The sequence below is a fragment of the Misgurnus anguillicaudatus genome, chromosome 2, assembly GCF_027580225.2.
Source record: "Misgurnus anguillicaudatus chromosome 2, ASM2758022v2, whole genome shotgun sequence".
In the NCBI taxonomy this organism is placed as follows: Eukaryota; Metazoa; Chordata; class Actinopteri; order Cypriniformes; family Cobitidae; genus Misgurnus; species Misgurnus anguillicaudatus.
The window spans coordinates 4,631,423-4,653,112 of record NC_073338.2 but is presented as its reverse complement, the minus strand read 5'-3'; the positions used below and the strand labels follow the sequence as shown (position 1 = coordinate 4,653,112).

At 38.6% G+C, this 21,690-nt stretch overlaps 1 protein-coding gene and 1 long non-coding RNA gene across 3 annotated transcripts; one reads left to right on the top strand and one right to left on the bottom strand.

The window, feature by feature from the left end:
• Positions 1 to 454: 454 nt before the first annotated feature.
• LOC141367207 (uncharacterized) lies at positions 455 to 19,723 on the bottom strand. Its single transcript, XR_012371441.1, has 8 exons — positions 19,590 to 19,723; positions 17,628 to 17,786; positions 12,062 to 12,225; positions 11,441 to 11,570; positions 11,081 to 11,262; positions 9,850 to 9,961; positions 3,021 to 3,144; positions 455 to 1,279 (listed from the first exon to the last, which is right to left on the bottom strand). It is a non-coding gene; the product is annotated as an uncharacterized lncRNA (long non-coding RNA).
• On the top strand, positions 4,902 to 21,666 carry cbarpa (CACN subunit beta associated regulatory protein a). Of its 2 annotated transcripts, XR_012371436.1 has the most exons (11): positions 4,902 to 5,368; positions 9,542 to 9,604; positions 9,843 to 9,988; positions 10,115 to 10,176; positions 10,259 to 10,424; positions 11,153 to 11,324; positions 11,413 to 11,547; positions 12,092 to 12,287; positions 15,196 to 15,385; positions 16,283 to 19,948; positions 21,313 to 21,666. XR_012371436.1 is itself a non-coding variant. In XM_055201192.2 (10 exons), the coding sequence occupies exons 2-10, from the start codon at positions 9,566 to 9,568 to the stop codon at positions 17,799 to 17,801; spliced, it is 2,625 nt and encodes an 874-aa protein (XP_055057167.2). In that variant the 5' UTR covers positions 4,902 to 5,368; positions 9,542 to 9,565; the 3' UTR covers positions 17,802 to 21,315. The 2 variants fall into 2 exon arrangements, 1 of the variants encoding a protein (XP_055057167.2); XM_055201192.2 differs by having other exon boundaries at positions 16,283 to 21,315.
• The last annotated feature ends 24 nt before the right edge of the window (positions 21,667 to 21,690 follow it).

Below are 21,690 nucleotides of genomic sequence, written 5' to 3'. Positions count from 1 at the left end.
TGTAAATGTGCTTGATCACATTATCAGCCGCATGTGCTGTCAGTTTATAGAGAATAAAGGGGAAAAATGTTTTGATGTGATATCTTGGCACATTCAGCAAGAACATCAATGATTCATCATATCCTGTGATGGCCTGTTTACATACAAAATGTCTCATTATTTGACTTCAATGATGGGTGTGTCAATTGTAACTCAACAGCTCTCATCCCTTTTACTCCTGAGTTTAAACATTTGTAATAGCCTGCTAAACGTATTAATCACATTACTGTCCTCAACACTGATTCATATCTTAAGCGTGTCTCCCCAAAGTTGCGGGTACATGTTTGCTCAAAAATTTACGTGCATCGTGCCAAGACAGCTCAGAAAGAATGCCGAACATTCGTGTAAGCAGAATTCCAGCCTGATCCTGAAGTAGAACATTCCGATACCATGATGTGGAATTTTATGATTGTTTGACAATCTGTGCAGGGGTGTATTACGTAAAGGTTACAGTAATATGAGTTACTCATTGTTAGGCAAGATATGTGTAAAACACATTAGATAAGGGTGCAGTTTGGATTGTAAACTGTCACGTTGGATCATAATAGACACACATTTCCACTCTCTGCTTCTTTAGATTCACCAAATATTTAATATAGCGACACTGCAGTATGATGATTGCCTATATATTTAAGAGGCATGTGACATAATTCATATATATTTCAGATCATATCATATTTATTTTTTATTGTAACAGCATTAGGGTGAGTAAATGATAAAGTGATTTTCTTATTGTTATGGAAAGGCCAAATTATAGCAGGTTTGGAGAATTCATCCTGTAGTAGACGAAGATGTACAGTGCCCAGTACACTGTAATGATATCAGCACACAATGTTTGTTTCTGTATGTTCCACAGAAGTGTGTCTGCGGCCTGCGGGCCCGTTGTAATGCAATCGCTGCAGGGGAAGGTCAGCGTGTTTTTGGCAGGATTCTGTGGAGGAGTTCGCTACAGTCGTGACGTCAGAGTCAGGAACAGTTCAGTTGAGACAAGCCACTTTATTCCCTATCTCAGGCTTAAAATAGCTGCACCCCCTCCCCTTCCTGCCAAAGGCTGCGTCATTGTATTCCCACACACACCTCCTCATCCTCTCTTTCTCTCTTCCATATGTCTTTCTTATGTGTTCCTCTCGGATATTTGCTCTGATCCAGTTTGGCTCAGTTCTGTTTATGATTCATCTTTTCCATCTCCAAAAAGTGTGCATGTGTGCGCATGCACATATATCCAGATACAGTATGATGCCTAAATGTAAATTAAATTTATAAATTATTTCAGTACAAAATTTTAATTCCAGTGATTGGTGATGTCAGAAGAACTGGAACACACTTTCTGTTTGTTGGTTGTGCCAATGAAAAATATTGCAATAGATCCTTGTAAAGAGACAATCTGTAAATTATTTTTACATTAAGAAAATTTGAGTTAAAATAACATAAAAAGATGAATAATTTGAGTAATTCTAAACGAACACTTTATTGAGTAAATTCACCTTCATTTTATCATGTATAATCCACTTAAATTTGTAAGAAGGAAATGAACTTAATAATTTTGTGTTGAAACTACATGAATGATTTTAGTAAACATATAGGCAGTAAACTCGTAGGTCCCAGCATGCTTTGCATGGGACTGCATTTGGACAGTGAAATTTAAATTTATACGCTATTTTATGTGTTTTTAACTAAAAAGAAAGACTTTTTAGTGTTTAATGTTCATTTATCTTTGAGATTTAGAAGAGCTTTTGTTTATTCTTTTGAGTTTTGTAGTTATCATTGTTCAGAAGACTGGTGCTTGTGCATAGACTGCATACTGAAGTATGTCGCGCTTTACAGCTGCCCAAAACTAAATTGAATGTTGATTGAATAAACAATTAGTGCCCTCATCTCACAGAAAGATAAAGTCTAAATCAATGTTTATGGAAACAACAAAAAAATAAAAAAGTTACCTGTACCAAGAAAAGTTAATTAAACTCAGTAATGCTACAACTATTAGTTAACTCAACTTAATTTTGCTGCGTTTGTATTAAGTAATATTACAGTGTTTATTATACTTAAAAAAGGCTACAAGTTTACTCAACTTAAAACATCAAATGCAGCCACTTGCCTCAATTTTTATAAGTTAGATTTAGGTATTACTTTTAAATGACCTAATGAAACTGTTTGGTATGTTTAATGTTTACTCAAAAAGTTCCTTAACATATATATTTTATACACTGACTGATTATTTAAAACATTAAAACTAGGGATGCACCGATACAAAATTTCTGTACTTGATTGCTTTAAATGACATCTACTGATACTAATTTGCTTTTTACACCTTGTTTCAAATTATTGTGAAATTCTAGAAGTGCAAGTATAAAATGCAAATCTGTATTCGTCATCACCCAATTCAAAATGATCCCACAGAATGAGTTCTGATGCAATTTTCTGCCCCGATATAATCTGCCCTGATCATTGGCTGTTCTTTCAACAAAATCTCTGTATCATGTTTCCTTCGAGATCATCAGTGACATTGTTATCATTTGCATCCTGATGTTAAAAACTTCTGTAGAAATTACAGAATTACTGGTTTCCCAGTAACTTACTTTAAATTGATGTTATTTACTGGCAACAGTTTGTTCAAAGTTAAATAAAGATTCAACATTAACAAGTCTAAACAGAATAAAACTAAAATAACAGCCTCATGCAAAACATTCTGGGAACCAAAAAGCTGAAGGAAAAAACAGAAAAAGGTTGATGAGGATTTCTGGTTCCCAGAATGCTTTGCATGAAGCAAAAGAAAAAGACTTTGAACTGTTGCCAGTAAATAACATCAATTTAAATCTACATTAAGTTACTGGCAAACTTTTTTACAGTGAAACTAAACTCTTGCTCATCTGTTTTTCTGTGAATGTATAAACGCTGTAAGATTATTGTCATTTGTCATAAATATCTTTTGCTCAGGTTAAAGGTCAGTTCTGCAGTCAGGCTGCTATATTTCAGCTGTGTACCTGCTCTCAGCTTCAAACCCCTTTCACATTCATCAGCAGGCTTGAAAAACTTCCTGTTTGATTTCTGACACTTTTCAATGAACTCAAAGTGAAAGTCGACAGGATTGAGACTGCAGATCGGTTCCTGTTGGACAAACAGATGCTGGTTGTTGCATAGATAATGTTTTTTTCTGTGTTTTCCATCAGTTGTTGTATGAAAAAGAGGAAGACAACAGAAAGACACTTTAGCCCACATATACTGTATAACCAGTATCAATGTAGCACATGCGAGTGTGCAGTTACTGTATACAGTTATATCCACCTTATTTTCGAATGCAGAAGTAAGTGATATGACGTATTTCCCTTCTTTTTTGCGAGATGTCCGTTTCAATAGTCAGCCGGTAGAAACAGTGTAGTGGGAGCATGCATAAAAAATAATTTAAACAGTAGGGTAAATATTTACAACACATGCCATGTATGTGAGGATGAAATTAAGAAGATATATTAATATCTTCATATTCAATCATTTTGTGTTACTCGGGGGTAACAGGTCTTCAATGCACAATACAAGCACCGATTTGCTTATTTTAAAATTATTTGCTTTTTCATTTAAAACATTATTAAAACGTACATTCAACACTGTTATAAACATGAACTAATAAGCAGTTTATGTCATATAGGCCTATATTCTGTACTGTAATCGCATTTTTGTAATAATATATAGCAGCTAGTAGAAATAAACCAGCTAAATCAGCATATTTTTATCAGCATAATATTAGTTGTTTTTTTAACAATTATTGTATTTATTGTTTAATGGCAGTTTCTGTGAAAGGTTTTACTGTATGGATGTGTGGATATACAGAAAATGGGTGCACGTGCGCCACATACAGCTCTTGTACGTGGATTATGGTAAAAACAAAATGTGTTTGTAGGAATTTACGATGTTTATATCTATTATGGCAACCCCTAACTGCACAAATTATGCCGGTCTTCCTGGATTTCATAATAAACATTAAAAAGACAGTCAAAATGGCACACTCGTGTCCCTCGCAAGGCTGTAGTGGCTCCCCGGAAGTCTTACACAAAGGAGCTCAAAGATGGCAGCGCCCACATTTAAGTCAAAAATAAGGTGGTCACTAATAGCTCACATTTACTTATTTCTGCATTTATGTATGCATTTATTTATTTATGTCTGCATTTATGTATTTGTTTTATTTATTTCTGCAATTATGTTTTTATTAATTTTATTAAATGAATTTACTTCGTCTTCGTACTACTTCGTAATTTATTGAACACAGGCTTTTATAATTTCAAAATAACATTAAACTCATAATAACACTAAAAACAAAACACGTCTTACGGTGTTCTCTTTAATCTGATGTGCTGGTTGAAAAATGAACAAGAAGGTGAATCAAACGATTGATGTTTTAAAATATAAAAATAAGTTAAACAGTGACCCCGTGTGGTAGTGATAGGGACTGTCTTGATCTATCATTTCTGCAGTGTTTAGCTCAGAATATTATTATTACTTAGTACAACAATGAATGAAAGCCAGCAGGAGGGAGGAATAAATTATAAATTATATATTATCTATATAGTATGATATATTACAGATGTATATTATGATTTTCTCGTTTTTAAATAAGCTTTTTGGACAAAGACCAAGCAATATTTATGTGTCTATATTTACATGGAAAGCAGACTCTCTGCTTTTTAAAGCATTTTATAAATAAATAGATAAAAACTTTATGTGTTTGATAATTTTTGTTTGCTCACATTTCTTTATACAGCCTCAATGAACGTTTTAATGTTTTGGGTAACCGTATACTGTATGACACGCGCTCTCTCCAGCACCGGGCACTGCATGAAACGTCAGCAGATGGCAAACCGACGCTGCGTGACTGCAGTGCTCTGCTCACAGAGAGATAAGCGCGCGTTATCACGAGACCCGTGTAACTTTAAGCAGATCCAAAAACGATATTTTATATTTATATTATATTTAAATACGTGCTATTTTTCGCGTTCTGCTCATTCATTTGTAAATCAACGACGAGATATACAGACATATCCATAGATTCCTATGTGCGCGTTTGTGAATCAAATCGTTTCTGCAGTGCACAGTGAAGTAAAGCATCATCTCTGACGCACATCAGAAGGAATCCCACCGCTCGCATCATCAGCACCAGTGAGCGTGTCCTCAGTCTCCGGCCTCGCATCATCACCGCCAGTGGGCGTGTCCACAGTCTCCGGGCTTCATTCATAAACTCGGGCTGCCATTAGGATGAAATATAACGCGTCTTCAGGAGGTTCGTGCCATTGGCGAGCGCCCATAACGCGTCCCTCACACGGACAGCATGAATTATAAATAGGTGAGTGATGCGCGCAGCGTCGTTTAATGTTCATGTGTTATTTGCGATTTAACGCTTTATTTATATTGAGAATTTATCGTCGCGTTGTATAAAGCATCTCATCGCGTGCTGCATACATCAGTACAGTAGGCTAAACGTCTGACTCATCGCTTTAAAATAAACAAACACATCGCATCATAAAAACGCGAAATGAACAGCTTTTATTTTTAAGAATATGCGTCGCGCGCATCTCTCATCGTGACCACACCGCGTCGCGTCCGTGCACGCGTTTTGCGCTGGACTGTGATGGCGCGAGGGATTTTACCGCCCTGTGAGGAGCGTGAAATAAACGTGGCGTAATCATGCGTGGGTCGACACGAGCTTAAGTCATGAAAACATTTAAAAATCAGAAAAAAAACATCCTTAAATTGATATGAATACTGCGGCGTTCATCTCGAGCAGCAGCGTTTATATAACAGCATGCTCACGGTGCACTACGTCATCTTTTTGTTTGTTTATTTTTTAGGTTTCATATAGACTGTAAGCTACTTTATCAGTTTTTATTGACGAGTGATTTATAGACAGGGATTCATTTATTAAACAGATATGTGAGATTAACTACTGACAGAACTGAAAATAGATGATTTATTTAGAGTAAATATTTGATAAAATATTGAACATTTTGTGTATAATTGTAATAAACATATCATTACTGGTCCCTGACTGGCCTGCTTCATCCATTATAATGTCAGACTGTTTGTGCTGGTTGGACGTCTTCTGTCCTACTTTTTGCCCTCCATGAATCCCATGATTCCACAGCTGACATCAGCAAGACCTTCCCTGATTTCCGTTAGGAACATGTGCATGTATTTGTGAATTGGAAGCAGTAGAGATTTCCTCATGAATACACAATGACCCGGAGCCGCTCTGTTTGCCAGCACACACATGCACAGAATGCATCGACTTGCGGTTTAATTGCGAGTGTGTGTGCGAGCCTAATGAATGAAGAAGTTCATGCAGTTTTAATGTCTCACAGGAGTTCACACGCGTGTGTACTTCATCAGCATCAGTCCAGTGAGTGTCACACTAAAGTACATATGAATATTTATATGTGCAGACCTAGATCTGTGCTGGAATAATGACAGTAGCCGTATACAGTTAACAGTTTAAACCAGTTTCCATTTGCAAAGCCAAGAACAACATATAAGAAACTATTATGTATTTGATAAACCGGTAAATGTTTGTGTCATCGGTTGTTTTTGGATTGTGCTAATGTTGGAACGTGGAGACAGATGCGTTAAAAACAAGATTTTGTACAAGACCAAGTGTCCAATTTAATGATACAGTGGAGTCAAAATTGTTCATAAAATAAGGGTTTGTTTGAATATCACTGCATTACAAAATCAAACATCACAGTTTAATTTATGCATACAATTCAGATGAAGTAGCTATTACATGTTTGTTAGGTCTCAGATAAACTTTAGATATAGTATTAAAAATGTAAACAAAGTTCTTTGACACTTTGTGCTGGTAAGACGATGTTGTGTGGTGATCTACATCTGTGTGAACTTGAACTAAATGACGTCATAATCACAATGCACTTTTATGTAGACTGATCAATATAAAATAGTAAATTTGATTCATGTAATGTTATTAAATTATCTTTAATTAATTAAAGCACATCAACAAGGAACGCAAAAGTAAAAAAACGCAGCGACTCAATGACAGGAAACCTGAAGAGAAACCGTGTTTTTAACTTAAAGTAACGCTTTGGCCTGTCTGGGACATTTGGACCATTTTAGTTTTATATTCAGTAAGACAATATGTGTTGTTGTTTGTTATTTTTGAGTCTTAATTTGGCCACATCATTCTCTGTGTTTCAGCAACTGGAATGACAAATTGGTGACAAATCTTATATTTTAAGAAAATGCTTTGAAATTTGTCAAAAACTTAACAATATACTGTGGGCAAATTTTTCATGTTGTTAGTGGCCAAAAAAGATTATTTTTTTTCCACATTTTTTTGCATAAATCTGTTAATCAACCGTTTAATTTAGTGGCCAATTTTGGCCGCTAACAACACGAAAGGGTAGTGAATTGGAACAAGGCACACGGGTTAAAGATGTAACATAATAGTTGCGGTTTCCTGGATAGGGTTTAGATTAGGCCAGAACTAGGCAGGGGCGAATTTGTCATTCTGGCCCTAACTTTGCGTAAATTTTACTTTATCATATTTATGCCCCTGGGCATTTATTGTATCTAACAGTATGGGAGGGGCAATAAAATGTCTTAAGAGCAGTTTTTGAGGGGGGCACAAATAATAAAGTCAAAATTGTACTTAAATATGTATATATACAGAAAAGCCTAAATACAACTAGACCATGCCACTGTGAGGTACGGGAGAGGGAGACTCAAAATGTTTTTAACCTCATTAGCATTTTTTTGTCTCATTAGCAATATATATTGTTTAAAATACACAACATGGTTTTTAAATAGTTTTTTAGGGCTTCGGAAGGGAAAGTCCTGATCCACCCCTCACTTCCAACTCCTCGTGATTTTCCAGCTGCCGTCAAATGTGATGACAGATGTGGGCTCAGTTTATGCAGTGGGCAACCTGGCTAGTTCTTCCTCAACATTTGACGTTTCATTTTTCAGTGAGAAAAAGTTGCAAGTTTTGGCAAACTGTCAGTATTGGACATTTTCTCTTTTGTTTTCTTTTTTTTGAGAGCTGCAACAGTATATGTACTTCACATTTTCTACTTAAACCTCCTGGTAATAAATGAGGTCAAAAGGAAGTAAGTTTACCACTTGTGGCCAGCAGGGCCCACGTGCATTTGCATGGTGCTTAACAATGCTATTTTGTCTAGGCCGTATATTAGGAAATTTAAGTAGTTTAAAAAAAAACTACAAAAAACAGATATTTTAAGATATGAGAGTGCAAGCTTTGATTTAGTTAACCCTTGTGCATTGTTCAAATTTACTAAAAATGTATCAGATGAATATTTTTTCCAAAATTTTTTACATAAATCTATTAATCAACCTCAGTACTGATCAAAACTATCAAATCTTCACAAAAATTTCATGTTTTTAACTCTTTAATTGCCAAGTGGTGCATATGTGGTGTCACTGATTTAGGGAAAAAAACACACACAAAATGACCGATTTTCAATATAAAAAGCGATTGTAAACTGGATTTTTGTTAACCTTTTTCACTTGGGCATGTCAAAGATTGGTAAAACATTGGCTTTGAAGCATTTTTAGTTTTTGTGTGGGGCTGTTTTTGCCCTATTGACTTCCATATAACCACATCTCTTAATTCATGAGTTCACACTTACAAATAAGTTGGATAGATTAAATTAGTAAATGTATTTGGCGTGCTGTCCGGGGAGAGGGCTCTGAGCTCGGAAATGGGCCAGAACGCAGAGTATCCCCCCCCCCCCCGGTTTAGGAATTAACCTGGTGAGTGAGAGGAGACGGGGTGGTAGAGGGATTCTGAAGACTGCAGAGGATCTTTGGAGAGTTAAACTGTGACTTATATATGGCTTGCCTTTGTGCTGATTGGGTAGATATGATGATTACTGATTGAGGACAGCTGGTGGTATCAGAGTATTTGTTGATTACTGATTATAGACAGCTGGAAGTACTTAAGTGGTTTATTTTACGTGCTCCTCCCGAACTACGTTAATAAAACATCATTTGCAGAGCTATGACATCTTTTTATCATGCATTTTTGAATGTTGGTGTTTTTTCCTTTTGCTAACAGGTCAAATTTGTCATTTTTACTGTTGATCACCATGTGGCACTATTAACCCTTTAGTAGCCCTGTGCAAAAACAAAGCTTAATTTTTGGCATTTTTTCAAAATATGTGTAAATAAAAGATTTGTCACCAAAAATCATTCAATTTGCTTCAATTGAGAGAAAGTTGTGGCCAAATTAAGAGTAAAAAACCAACAACACATAAGGGTTAAGACAGCTTAAACATGCATTTTAGTCTAGGACTAGGCATACAGTAAGCCCTGTCCAGGAAACCGCCCCTATGATTTATTGTAACGTATATGATATATCAGTATTTAGTCAATAGATGGTCCTGAATCTCATATTTCTGAAATCAATGTTGATTCAGTCTGTTTTGATGAATCTGTTAAGTCCTAAAAAATATAAAGCAGTCTCTCATATTCATATCTGTTCTTTCAGGTGTCTCACATTCAATGCTGGACCATGAGTGATGAGTCTCCATTACAGACACGCCTGACCACCGTGAGTGTGACGCAGTTAACTAACACACTGATAACCAAAAACACACATAACTCAAACTTCCGGTTAACTCTATTAAAAGTAAACTGAAGTGAGTGATTAGCGTACTAGTGAGATCAGACATCCCACATTGCTGATCTTAGACCAGATTTACTAATATGTCACAGATTATTAGGTAAACTGAAGCGTTTATAGCAGGTGTAACTAATGCTCGCACCTGTTTGTGTGAATGTGTGCGCAGGACGTACCGTTGGCGTCAGGTGCGCAGGAGAAATACATCCATCTGCTGGTGCTGTTGTGTGTGTTTGCTGGCGGGATTCTGATCCTTCTGTCCATCCTGATCATCTTCTGTCATCGCTGCTGTGAACGACAGCGCAGACACTCCAGGTGATTCATACATATTACACTTCAGATGAGGTGTTACATTAATAACTCACTTTTAATGGTTATATCATTCTGATTAGTTCCTCATCATAAATCTGATCGTGTGTGTGTGTGTGTGTGTGCGTCTAGAGCCAGCGAGGATCAGGAGAAAACTAACACCACATATATAGAGGAGAGTCAACCAACACAAGGTGTGTGACCATATTCTGCTTTTCATAACTCCAGTGAATGTTTCCGGTAATCTTTCTTGCTAAAATGAGATCTTGTCTTCAGATGTCACTATCAGAATGGACAGCAGTGAACCCATCTCTACGACCAGTTGTTGTGGCGATACAGACACCGAGCAGTTCCTGTCTGTGGCGTGCACGGCCCGCCGGGTGTCTTTCAATGAGACCGCCATTTATGAGCAGAGCTCAAAAGACAAGGAGAGAGGACGCAGGTCAGAAACACTTACACAATGCTCATGTGAAGAGGTCACACAGACACACAACGCTAATGTCTGATGTGTCAGAAGTTCATACCATAGTATACTTAAAACAGTAAAATTATTTCAGATTAATGGGAAAACAGAGATTCTGTGTGTATTAAAAATTATAAAGAGTCTTCATATTTATTTGTGTATATATATATATATTATATGCAACAAATATGCTGTTGTGTGAAATGCTGCTTCACGCTGAAAGCTTTTTATAATCACGGCGCTCCAGCTCCGCTCCAAGTTTACTATTTTCCGCTCCCACTGCATTATGGGGTGTTAACATCAGTTGTGCTCGTGTTGGAGCAGTACACTATGCACTCACATTTTTAAGTTTAATCATTTTGATGTGACAAATAATTCCAACTTTTTTGACTAGTGAGGAGTTGCTATAAATTATAAAAATAAAGTTAAAATAACTTAAGCTAATTTAACGTATTTTTATCACTTAACTCCTCACAAATCAAGAAAGTTTGATGAATTTTAAATTTAAGTTGATTAAATTAAGATTAAAGTTAGATTTTTTTATAGTGTATTGGAGTACTCTTGGAGTAAGAGAAAACCACAACTTCAGGCAAAATCACGCCGCTCCACTTGTCACTCCACTTCGCTCCACTTACATATTATGTTGTAGATGTCCAGGACAGAGAGAGGGCAGATATAAACCGTTGATCCATCTGTTCCTCCATCAGGTACACACTCACAGAGGGCGACTTTCACCACCTGAAGAGATCTCGTCTGACACATTCACACATCCAGACACCTGTACTAAAGATCGTCACTATACTGGAGTGTGATCCACCTGAAAACATCATCAACATCTCTGATGAATCCTCACATGAACCTTCCCTCGCTATATTTCAGGTAACCCACACACCAAAACAGTCACGAGAAAGAGTTTTAACATAATTGATACAGTTCTAGATAAATAAATGTGTGTGCATGTGTGTAGCCCGGTGAAGGTCCATCATCAGACTCACCTGTACTGTGGACAAACCAAAGCTCCAGCTGTGCTTTACCCGGAGACTCTCTGAACACCAGCGTCACCAACAGCAAACACTCCACAAAACCCCACCGATCACAAACCGTAAGTTACGTTTATCACCTTCACTGTTCATAGAGACATTACATCATTCAAAGTGAATCAATGTGTTCAATCTCAAGATCAGAAACACTGCGCACACTTGGCAATGGAAAGAATAGATAAGGATTTAATAGTTGGCTGGACTCATAAAGCAAAAGATAGAAATAAGAAATAGTGTTTTGAATATGTTTTAAAAATCTTTTTATATCTATGATAAAGAAGATGATAATGAACTATAAAGATTACATGGTTCATGTACTGTGACGTTTTCTTCATGTCATGTCATTACATTTGGACAGCAGAATTATATGTATACATAATTGCTTTATTTGATATAAAATGTGTTATTTGTTTAAAAATAAAAATAAACAAACAATGTTTCCATTCACAGTTTTTCGTTATTGATGTGTTTTTGCATAAAATTAGATAACAATTAAAAGTCCCAAAAAGAATATTCATTTAATTTATCAAAAATAATATATATATAAATATGTTCTTCAGACAGATATCATCTCACCTTCTCCATTTGCCTTTCATTGATTTTCAGCTGGAGATGTTGAGTAGAAACGTGCCGCTGGAAGAAGACGCGTCCGGCGGTGGTTCAGGTCTGGTTCAGGGCAGCATGTTAAACTTTCTTTCTAAACTTCGGCGTCACGCCAGTCTGGAAGGTGCCGCTCCCTTCTACAGCGTAAAGAAATGGAGCTTTGACACCATTCAGAGAGCAGCTAGTTTAGACATGAGAGGTGAGTGGGACACAAATGTGTGTGAATCACTAATATATCATATCTTCATCTTAGTTATTCAAATATACATTATTCAGTAAAATGTAAATACTTTAGATCATACCGAAATTATCAGACTGAAGGATCGCTTGTGTGCAGTTGTTTTCAACTCTTCTGAATTGTTAAAGTTACAGACTGTTTTCATTCATTTGATCTCAAAAGTTGATCAGATTAAATAGAACGAGAGCTGTGATATTGTCAATGTTGGGTTAAAATAGAAATCATCTTATGAGCAATTCCAGTGTTTTGGATGCGTCATTTTCAGTCAAAAATTTAGAAATTGTATTTATTGCAAATATATTAAACATATATCTGTTTATATCTTCTTAAACCCCAGACATCAAAAATATACTCATGTTTAGGAAAATATTATGTATAATGTTATGGTTATGAATATTAGCAACTGAGATATCAGTATACGGACTACCGGCACATCCGGGAACTTAACTGTAAATTTCGTCACGGCCCCTTTTTGGGGAAAACAAACTAGACCTCCCACAGACCTCCACACAAAACAGCGGAAAAAAGCAACGTTCGCACACAGCCGGCAGGCGCAAACAACCTAAGAAATCACTCAGATTCAACATGTAGAGTAATTATCTTTCCACCCTGCCTGCCATAGAGCGCGAAAGATACATTAACACATTTAATTTGGTCAATATAAAAACATGTCCCTCTCATTCTCCCAGCGTCAAACCTGTGCAACAACGCTATCCAGTGATTGCTGGAAATATAGTTGTATGGCTGGACGGAAAAGTGCAATCAGTACTCTTAATATAAAGACATAAATACGAAGTAACTTTCAAATACGAAGTAAAATCATTTACTTGCTTCCCTGTTGACTCGATGAGGTACGAGTAAATGTCCGGGTAAGACACCTCTGGCCAATGGGGAGCGTTGTTACACAAATTTGACGCTGTGAGAATGAAAGGGACATGTTTTTGTATTGACCAAATTAAATGTGTTAATGTATCTTTCGCACTCTATGGCAGGTAGGGTGGACAGATAATTACTCAACATTTTTAATCTGAGTGATTTCTTAAGTTATTTACGCCTGCCGGGTGTGTACGAACGTTGCTTGTTTCCACTATTATGTGTGGAAGTCAATGGGAAGTCCAGCTTGTTTTCCCCCAAAAGTGGGCGTGAACCTGTTCAGAGACATTCTATGACGTTGCGCCGGTTGTGCGTATGGTTAGTAACATTTGGTAAAAGCTTTATTTTTCACGGTTAGGTTGACATTTGCATGGAATTGCTGTTCTACAGTCTGAGAGCAGAGATCATAGAGATCAATACTCCATCAATAGCAGAAGAGAAGCGATGCTTTCCTGAGAGCTTCTGTCTGAATAAATGAATAAATAACTGCATTATTCTTTACCTGATGCATCTGAGATCTCAAGTCAACCACATTACCTGAGCAAAAGATCCAATTACACGGTATTATTATTATTATTAGTATTGGAGAAGGACATCTTCTCGCTCTGTCTTCTCGCTCTGTTACAAAAGCATCATATTAATGCATTACAGTGTTGGGTGTGGGTGTAGACACCATTACACTTGTACTTTATGTAGAAACCAACTGAAACACTTATTTGATCTTGATTAAAAGCTAAAAAATACACTCACCTAAAGGATTATTAGGAACACCTGTTTAATTTCTCATTAATGCAATTATCTAATCAACCAATCACATGGCAGTTGCTTCAATGCATTTAGGGGTGTGTTCCTGGTCAAAACAATCTCCTGAACTCCAAACTGAATGTCAGAATGGGAAAGAAAGGTGATTTAAGCAATTTTAAGCGTGGCATGATTGTTGGTGCCAGACGGGCCGGCCTGAGTATTTCACAGTCTGCTCAGTTACTGGGATTTTCAGGCACAACCATTTCTAGGGTTTACAAAGAATGGTGTGAAAAGGGATAAACAGCCAGTATGTGGCAGTCATGTGCGCAAAAATGCCTTGTTGATGCTAGAGGTCAGAGGAGAATGAACCGACTGATTCAAGCTGATAGAAGAGCAACTTTGTCTGAAATAACCACTCGTTACAACCGAGGTATGCAGCAAAGCATTTGTGAAGCCACAACACACACAACCTTGAGGCGGATGGGCTACAACAGCAGAAGACCCCACCGGGTACCACTCATCTCCACTACAAACAGGAAAATGAGGCTACAATTTGCACGAGCTCACCAAAATTGGACAGTTGAAAACTGGAAAAATGTTGCCTGGTCTGATGAGTCTCGATTTCTGTTGAGATATTCAGATGGTAGAGTCAGAATTTGGTGTAAAGGGAATGAGAACATGGATCCATCATGCCTTGTTACCACTGTGTAGGCTGCTGGTGGTGGTGTAATGGTGTGCGGGATGTTTTCTTGGCACACTTTAGGCCCCTTAGTGCCAATTGGGCATCGTTTAAATGCCACGGCCTACCATAGCATTGTTTCTGACCATGTCCATTCCTTTATGACAACCATGTACTCATCCTCTGATGGCTACTTCCAGCAGGATAATGCACAATGTCACAAAGCTCGAATCATTTCAAATTGGTTTCTTGAACATGACAATGAGTTCACTGTACTAAAATGGCCCCCACAGTTCATGTTCTGGATGTGCATCCCACAAATCTTCATCAACTGCAAGATGCTATCCTTTCAATATGGGCCAACATTTCTAAAGAATGCTTTTAGCACCTTGTTGAATCAATGCCATGTAAAATTAATGCAGTTCTGAAGGCGAAAGGGGGTCAAACACAGTATTAGTATGGTGTTCCTAATAATCCTTTAGGTGAGTGAATTAATGGATTAATTAAGTTTGTTATTTCTACCAGGGTACTCAATGAAGGCCATTAATAAAGATGAATCAGTTTTTCTCGCAGGTTCTCCACGCAGACGTGCGTTTCAGAGGCAGAGAGCCGCCAGCGAGACTCTGGATCCTGAAGAGGATCATCTGCAGGGTGGAGTTTGTGACTTTCTGTTGAGAAAGTGTCCGGCTCAGCCGCAGACGGATCCACCAAGACGTCTCTCTGCTGGTTCTCTGGAGCCCGGCGCAGGAACTTCACTCAGCAGGTGCGCAGACGGTGTCTGTTATCTCTGAACATTGTTTCAAAACATTCTCCGGTGTCTCAGTTTTAAAGAAACATCTTTGATGATATAAAGCAGGTGTTTAAACCAGTTTCTTTTAGCACGTGTTTAATTTAGCTTTTTTATTTCAAATTATTTATTTACATTTTATAAATTCATTTTAATTGATTAATTTTTCCATCAACTCACAAACCCCCTGCAATTCCCATGCGAACCACCACACTCGGGCAAACCCGAGTTTGGGACATACTGGTAGAAAGCATTTTGTTGGCGAATTCTGTGCAAAAATTTCCTCAAAAAAATCTCTACTTTGATCCACCAACACACTTGTTGACTGTATTTAAAGTTACGCAAAATTGTGTCACGTACAATAATGTGTTTAAATGCTTCAGTGGACGAACAGCTGAAGAAATCAAGACCGGCACTAACATCCTATTTATAGTTTTCAGTCATGTGTTGGAGAGCAACAGAGCGGCAGTTTACATTGAGGCAGCACAAGTCCGTCAATTTTCCCTTTGTTTCAAGCAACAAATATCTGAATATCACCTCCTTACAGAAAAAATAAGATATGAACACAAACTAGTTTTGGGCACTTGCACTCTATACACAGCACCTGACGACATATTTTTGTCACTTAGACTATCAATATACATCCTAAATACATCACTTGACAGCACATATTGACATCATTCATTCATTAAAGGAATAATTTACCCCAAAATGAAAATTAGCCCATATTTTACTCACCCTGTAAGCCACGCTAGGTGTATATGACGACTTCTTTCAGCCAAACACAATCAGAGTTATATTAAATAATCTTCTGTCTCTTTTAAGCTTTATAATGGCATTAGATTATGTTTTTCTACTGTTATCTGTCTGCAGGTTAGAGGTGAAGAGCGTAATGGAGCTCAGATACAATACAGAAGCAGATTTTTCATCACACGGGCCTGTGGAGATGAAGAGCAGTGTGAATAATGGACACACACTAAAGAATGCTGAAGAATTCGGACCAGATAGTTATCAGGAGAATTTTGAGCAGCCCAACTTATATCGTGACATCTGGAGTCTGAGAGCATCGCTGGAGCAGTACGCCTCTTCTGACCTGAGCAGCAATGACAGAGACTCAACACGCAGCGATGCCGACAGCGTCTGCTCTGTCGGGGCTTCCAGGACGGCCGTCACGAGCTATCAGTCGCAAGACATCGACGATGAGATGGACGGGGACAGTGAGCTGCCGTATGACGATGCCGCTAGGGAATCAGGGATGCAGAGAAATGGACGGGACAGCATGGACTCGGATAGAGGCGTAGATGGAGAAACGACCAACAGGAAACTTTTGCAAATGGACAGCGGTTACGCCTCCATCGAGGCTCCGTGCAAACCTCCGGAGGAATTCAGACTGTTTGGAAGCGCTTCTGGGAAGACCGCTTCAGAACGGCGACGTTTTTTCACAAACGCAGGACGCAAAGGCACGGTGTGTGAGAGTTTTGAGGCACGGCTGTTCAAGGAAGAGCTGGAGGACGAGGTGTCGGAGAGTACAGAGGTTAAGGTTTCCCCCAGAAGTTTCCCAGAAGAGCAACCCACAGTCAAACCCAGAGCGCCCTTCCGTCGTCGAGACTACAGCATTGATGAAAAGACAGAGGCACTGTTCAATGAATTCTTGCGTCACGATCCCCAGTTTGATCAGCAGGGGTCGCCCTCACTGAGACATCGTCACCGTTCTCGCATCCACCTGCGCAAACAGTGGCAGCGCAGTAAACAGTACAGCGACCCCGGGGCAGCGCGATACTCGCCGTCACTTGAACGACAGCGCTGCTATCCGCTGCGCAGAGGCGACAGCGCCAACTATCCTCTGGACACGCGATACCACAGCACCTTGCCTCGCATCGCTAGCGCTGCCGACGAGGAGGCCAGCGAAGGAGCAGCTGGCACAGAATCTCCTGAACCGGAAAACAGCGTTTTAAAACCTGAGGATGCTGGTCCGTCCTCAGCGACTGAAAGTCCTGGTCCGGACCTGGAAGAAAACGCTAACAACAGCAGCAACAACATGAGCTGTTATTTCTCTTCTTCACATTCGCAGGACAACGGTGCCAAGGATCATGGGATCATGGGCTTTGAAACAACTGCCCATACTGCAGATGCACATAAACATTCAGAGACTGAGGTCATGAGCTCTTTTAGTCATTTCCATTCATACACAGACCCTGAAAACCTTCATCACACTCACCCAGATCCGATAGGTTCAGGCAGCGTACATCACATCCTTACCGACACGAGCCCGTCAGACAAACTAGTGTCTGCACTGGATGATCGGCTGTACTCCAACCTGAGGACTCACATAGGAAATCAAGAGTGTGTAGTGACCGTGAGCCGCACCTCACCAGACCTGGGAGAAGAATAAAACATTGTGTTATGTTCACACAGGCTATGTTCATATGACCTGATTTTTTTTCGGATGACAGTTTGACAGGGGTGGGCATTCCTGGTACTGGGGGGCCGCTGTCCTGCAGAGTTTAGCTCCAACCCTAATCAAACACACCTAGCTGGACTTTGCAGGACAGTGGCCCTCCAGGGCCGGGAATGCCCGCCCCTGCAATAAGATGACTTATTTGATCAACTTAATGTCACCATGAAAATAAAATGAAAGGTGTAATGTGTTTTTAGCGGCATCTAGTGGTGTGATTGCAAATTGCAACCAACCTCAATATTAAAACGCTAAGAGAAGCTACGGTAGCCGCCACAGGAAGAACATGTCATCGTCTAAGGGGTTGTGCACACCAAAACGTTTAAATGTGGCTGAAAACGCCTGGAGGACACCGATTGCCAGCTGTTTTTTCAGCTAAGCGCCAATTTCTTAAGCCGGGCGCTTTGGTAACTGTTATACTTGAGCTGTGAGCCGGTTGGTTGTTGTGATACTTGTTCCGCCCCTCCTCCACTGTGATTGGACAGCCGTGTGAGAACTGACATTTACGAGCGGAGCTTTTCACCCAAAGTTGAATCTCTTTCAACTCTTGACACTCAGTGCAGAGCGCGTAAAACTGCTGAGCCCCGGTTTTCACGCTGAATAAAAACACTAGCTGGTGGCTCATTTGAAAAACACAGAGTTTCCATTGGAAACAATTGAAAACATGCGCCGGGCGTGGGCGTAAAATCTTTGGTGTACACCCCCCCTAAGACAACATAAGCACGAAACCCGCTCTGTTAGAGCAGTTTGTCCTTGTTAGGGCTACTGTACAAACATAACGACGACTTCCATGTAAGGGGACCCGTGGTGTATGTACTGTAAAAACGTCTCATTCAAAGGTAATAAAAACAATACAGTTCATTATGCACCACTGATAATATAGTTTTGTATTGCATTTCTGGCAAGAGATCCTCTAAAAGTTACACAATGCACCTTTCAAAACGTTTTATAGTATATTGTAGTTTTTTATAAATGATTCATGCGCCCGCAAAATCTTTAATCAAAAACGTTAACCTCCTCGAAACGACCTCTCTACACTTCCTGTCACGAGGAACGGTGCAAGGGCGGGGCTATCATAGACTTCTTTCTGCCCTGAAAAAGATAGTAGCGATTAGCGATTAGCAATTAGCTACATTGACGAACAATCCAATCCATTCTTGATAAATAAAATCAAGTCCCTCCCTACATTTCTCATTTCCGTTTCACTCGTATATATATTATGATATGAAAAAGAAAACGCTAGTCCCGTTTCATGGTGACTTTAACAATAAACTGGATTTGAGCAGAAAAACGGCAGTATGAATGTAGCCTGACTGATTTACAACTTATGAACTTCAGTTTCAGGTAGCGTGTATATTGAGTAAAAACATTACATTTCACATATGGGTCACAGCTGTTTGTGCTTTAAGAGGTCACATTTAAACACTATCAAATATCTCTCACAACTGAATATTTATATTTGAACAGTGTCATGGCAGCATGATTTATAATGTTGACTGTGGGTTGAGACATCGTATTCACCTGGACCGTTCTATTTACTGCCATTGTCATCACTTACATGCATCCCACAATTCATTGCTTCTCATCTCATTCGCTGCGTCCGAAATTGCGTATTGTGACAGCCATCCTACTGCTTTATCATTAAAACAGTACATTCTACATACTGCAACCGCCATTTACGTCCTTTGACCTATGATGTAATCATAACACCCGCGACCAATTTACCTTCTCATAGGAAGTGTCCATCAAATGGCCCACTTCACATAGATTTAATGGACGTCGTGTGTACGTGTCCGTTAACTCCACAAGTCTGTCTCACATTTTAGGTTTGGAAAGGGTAGTCGTGGGCGCCTTCTCAGTTGATTTCAACGGATGCTTGGCGACTTCCAACGACACAAGCAACACTGACCGTTGGCGACTGAATGGGTGTGTCCAGTCGCACGACAAAGCTGAGAAACGTTTAATTTACGCAAATTATGAGTGACTACGAGTTCACCTCATCCAGTCTTGAAGGAAGGCCGGAGTGATTAGGTTCCCATTTGGGACACGGCCAAAAATCTAGCCGGAAGTAGTAGGCCATCCAGGTATTTCACCTACAGTTTTTCAAGTACTATAAATTTAGGTGTACTACTCGATTTTCGAATACTATGTGCGGGAGTAGGCGATTTTGGATGCATCAATTTTAAAATAACGTTGAGCTTAAATTTAGACACAATTACAAGCCTCATTATTAAAGGACTTTGTGAGGTATTCTCAGTACATGATCCTCAATAACCAAACCATATCATACCACACAAATTCATGACCTTTCACACTCTGCACCATGTTACTGGAAATTAAATGTCACTATGAGGGTATATTTAAGAGTTGTTGCCATGGAAACAGAAGGCCGTGATAAATGAGCACAAATTTGCTGATTCTGTACTATCCTGCTCTTTCTTTTCACATTTATCACATTTTTTCCACCTTTATCGTTTCAGATTTTTTTATATAACTGAAACGGCCAAATTTGACTTCAATGTGAAGTTTATTTTTTTGTATTGTTACATTATTGATGTACAGGCAAAATATGGCCTGGATTAATGCCGTGTGAAGTCGTCATCATCTTCAGCTGAAAGTAAAAACACATTTATTACTGCAACCAAAGTCATTTTGCTCTAAATATACACGTCACAATAATATGAATGAACTTTAGTATCATTGAGCTGCTGTGCATGAGATGCTGTAGGTCTGTATGAAGATCTCAGCTTATTCATCATCATCATCATCATTCACATTGATTGACCTTTCCCTGACAAACTGCCTGAGAAATCTTTCTGTTTTTATTTTGCCCTGAAACAGAATGAACATTAAGAAGAGTCACCACAGAAATTATTTTTTTCTGAATTAATTTAAAAATGCAGAGATATTGTTTGTAAAAATCTGCAAAACATTGAACTTGTCCGCCCCGGAGTCTAATGCTTTCGGGGTAAGGAAACAATTAGTAAACAATTACCTAAACTTCTGCACTTAATACAATGCAACAATTTGTGGATTTATGAAACATTTGCTTCCTTCAAATGTTTTGTTTGAGATATGATGTAAAAAAGTGTCATCATTGTCGTAATAAAGCAATAAGTTAATCCTGGTTGGGGTGGTTAACCCTTACCTGTGGTAAAATCAGTGTAACAGATGGCTCCAGTGGATTATTGCTTGGATATAATAGTGGCTACAGAAATATGATAAAAGATCATGCTTTACTGCGATTTGGAGAATTTATATAAAACATCGTGGCAAGAAGCCTGCATTCATTTGCTATTTATAAACGCATAAAGCACAACTCATCCAATCAGAATGATTCATTATATAACCAGAACTGCTTCTATATGCATTATTACAGAGCTGTGTAACATGCATGGGATGATTTGCTTCTGTAAAGTTCTTTCATGTTCACGTTGCATGTTTTCAGATGGACACGGCAGCAGATGATTGGTTGCTTTTACACCTGCAGCATGAGCTGAATATTGAGCAGATGATCATTTTTCTCATGTTGAGCAACACTGAACACATCAGCAATGAGTCAAAGATTCATCTGGACAATCACTTACTGCTAAACATCCTTAATAAATATCCTTCAAACATCTTTAAAACAACTACATTTTCCACACAAGGTCAATTTGTAATCATTTATAAGTCAATGAAGATGTACAGTTATCAGTTAATGTCGGCTATTTGCTGGTGTGACTTGAAGAAAAGGGATTTTTTTGCAGTTTGGTTTTAACAAATGGATGGTTCAGTGTAAATGGAAGTTTGATTCCTTGTGATATGAACCATTTAATTAAATATA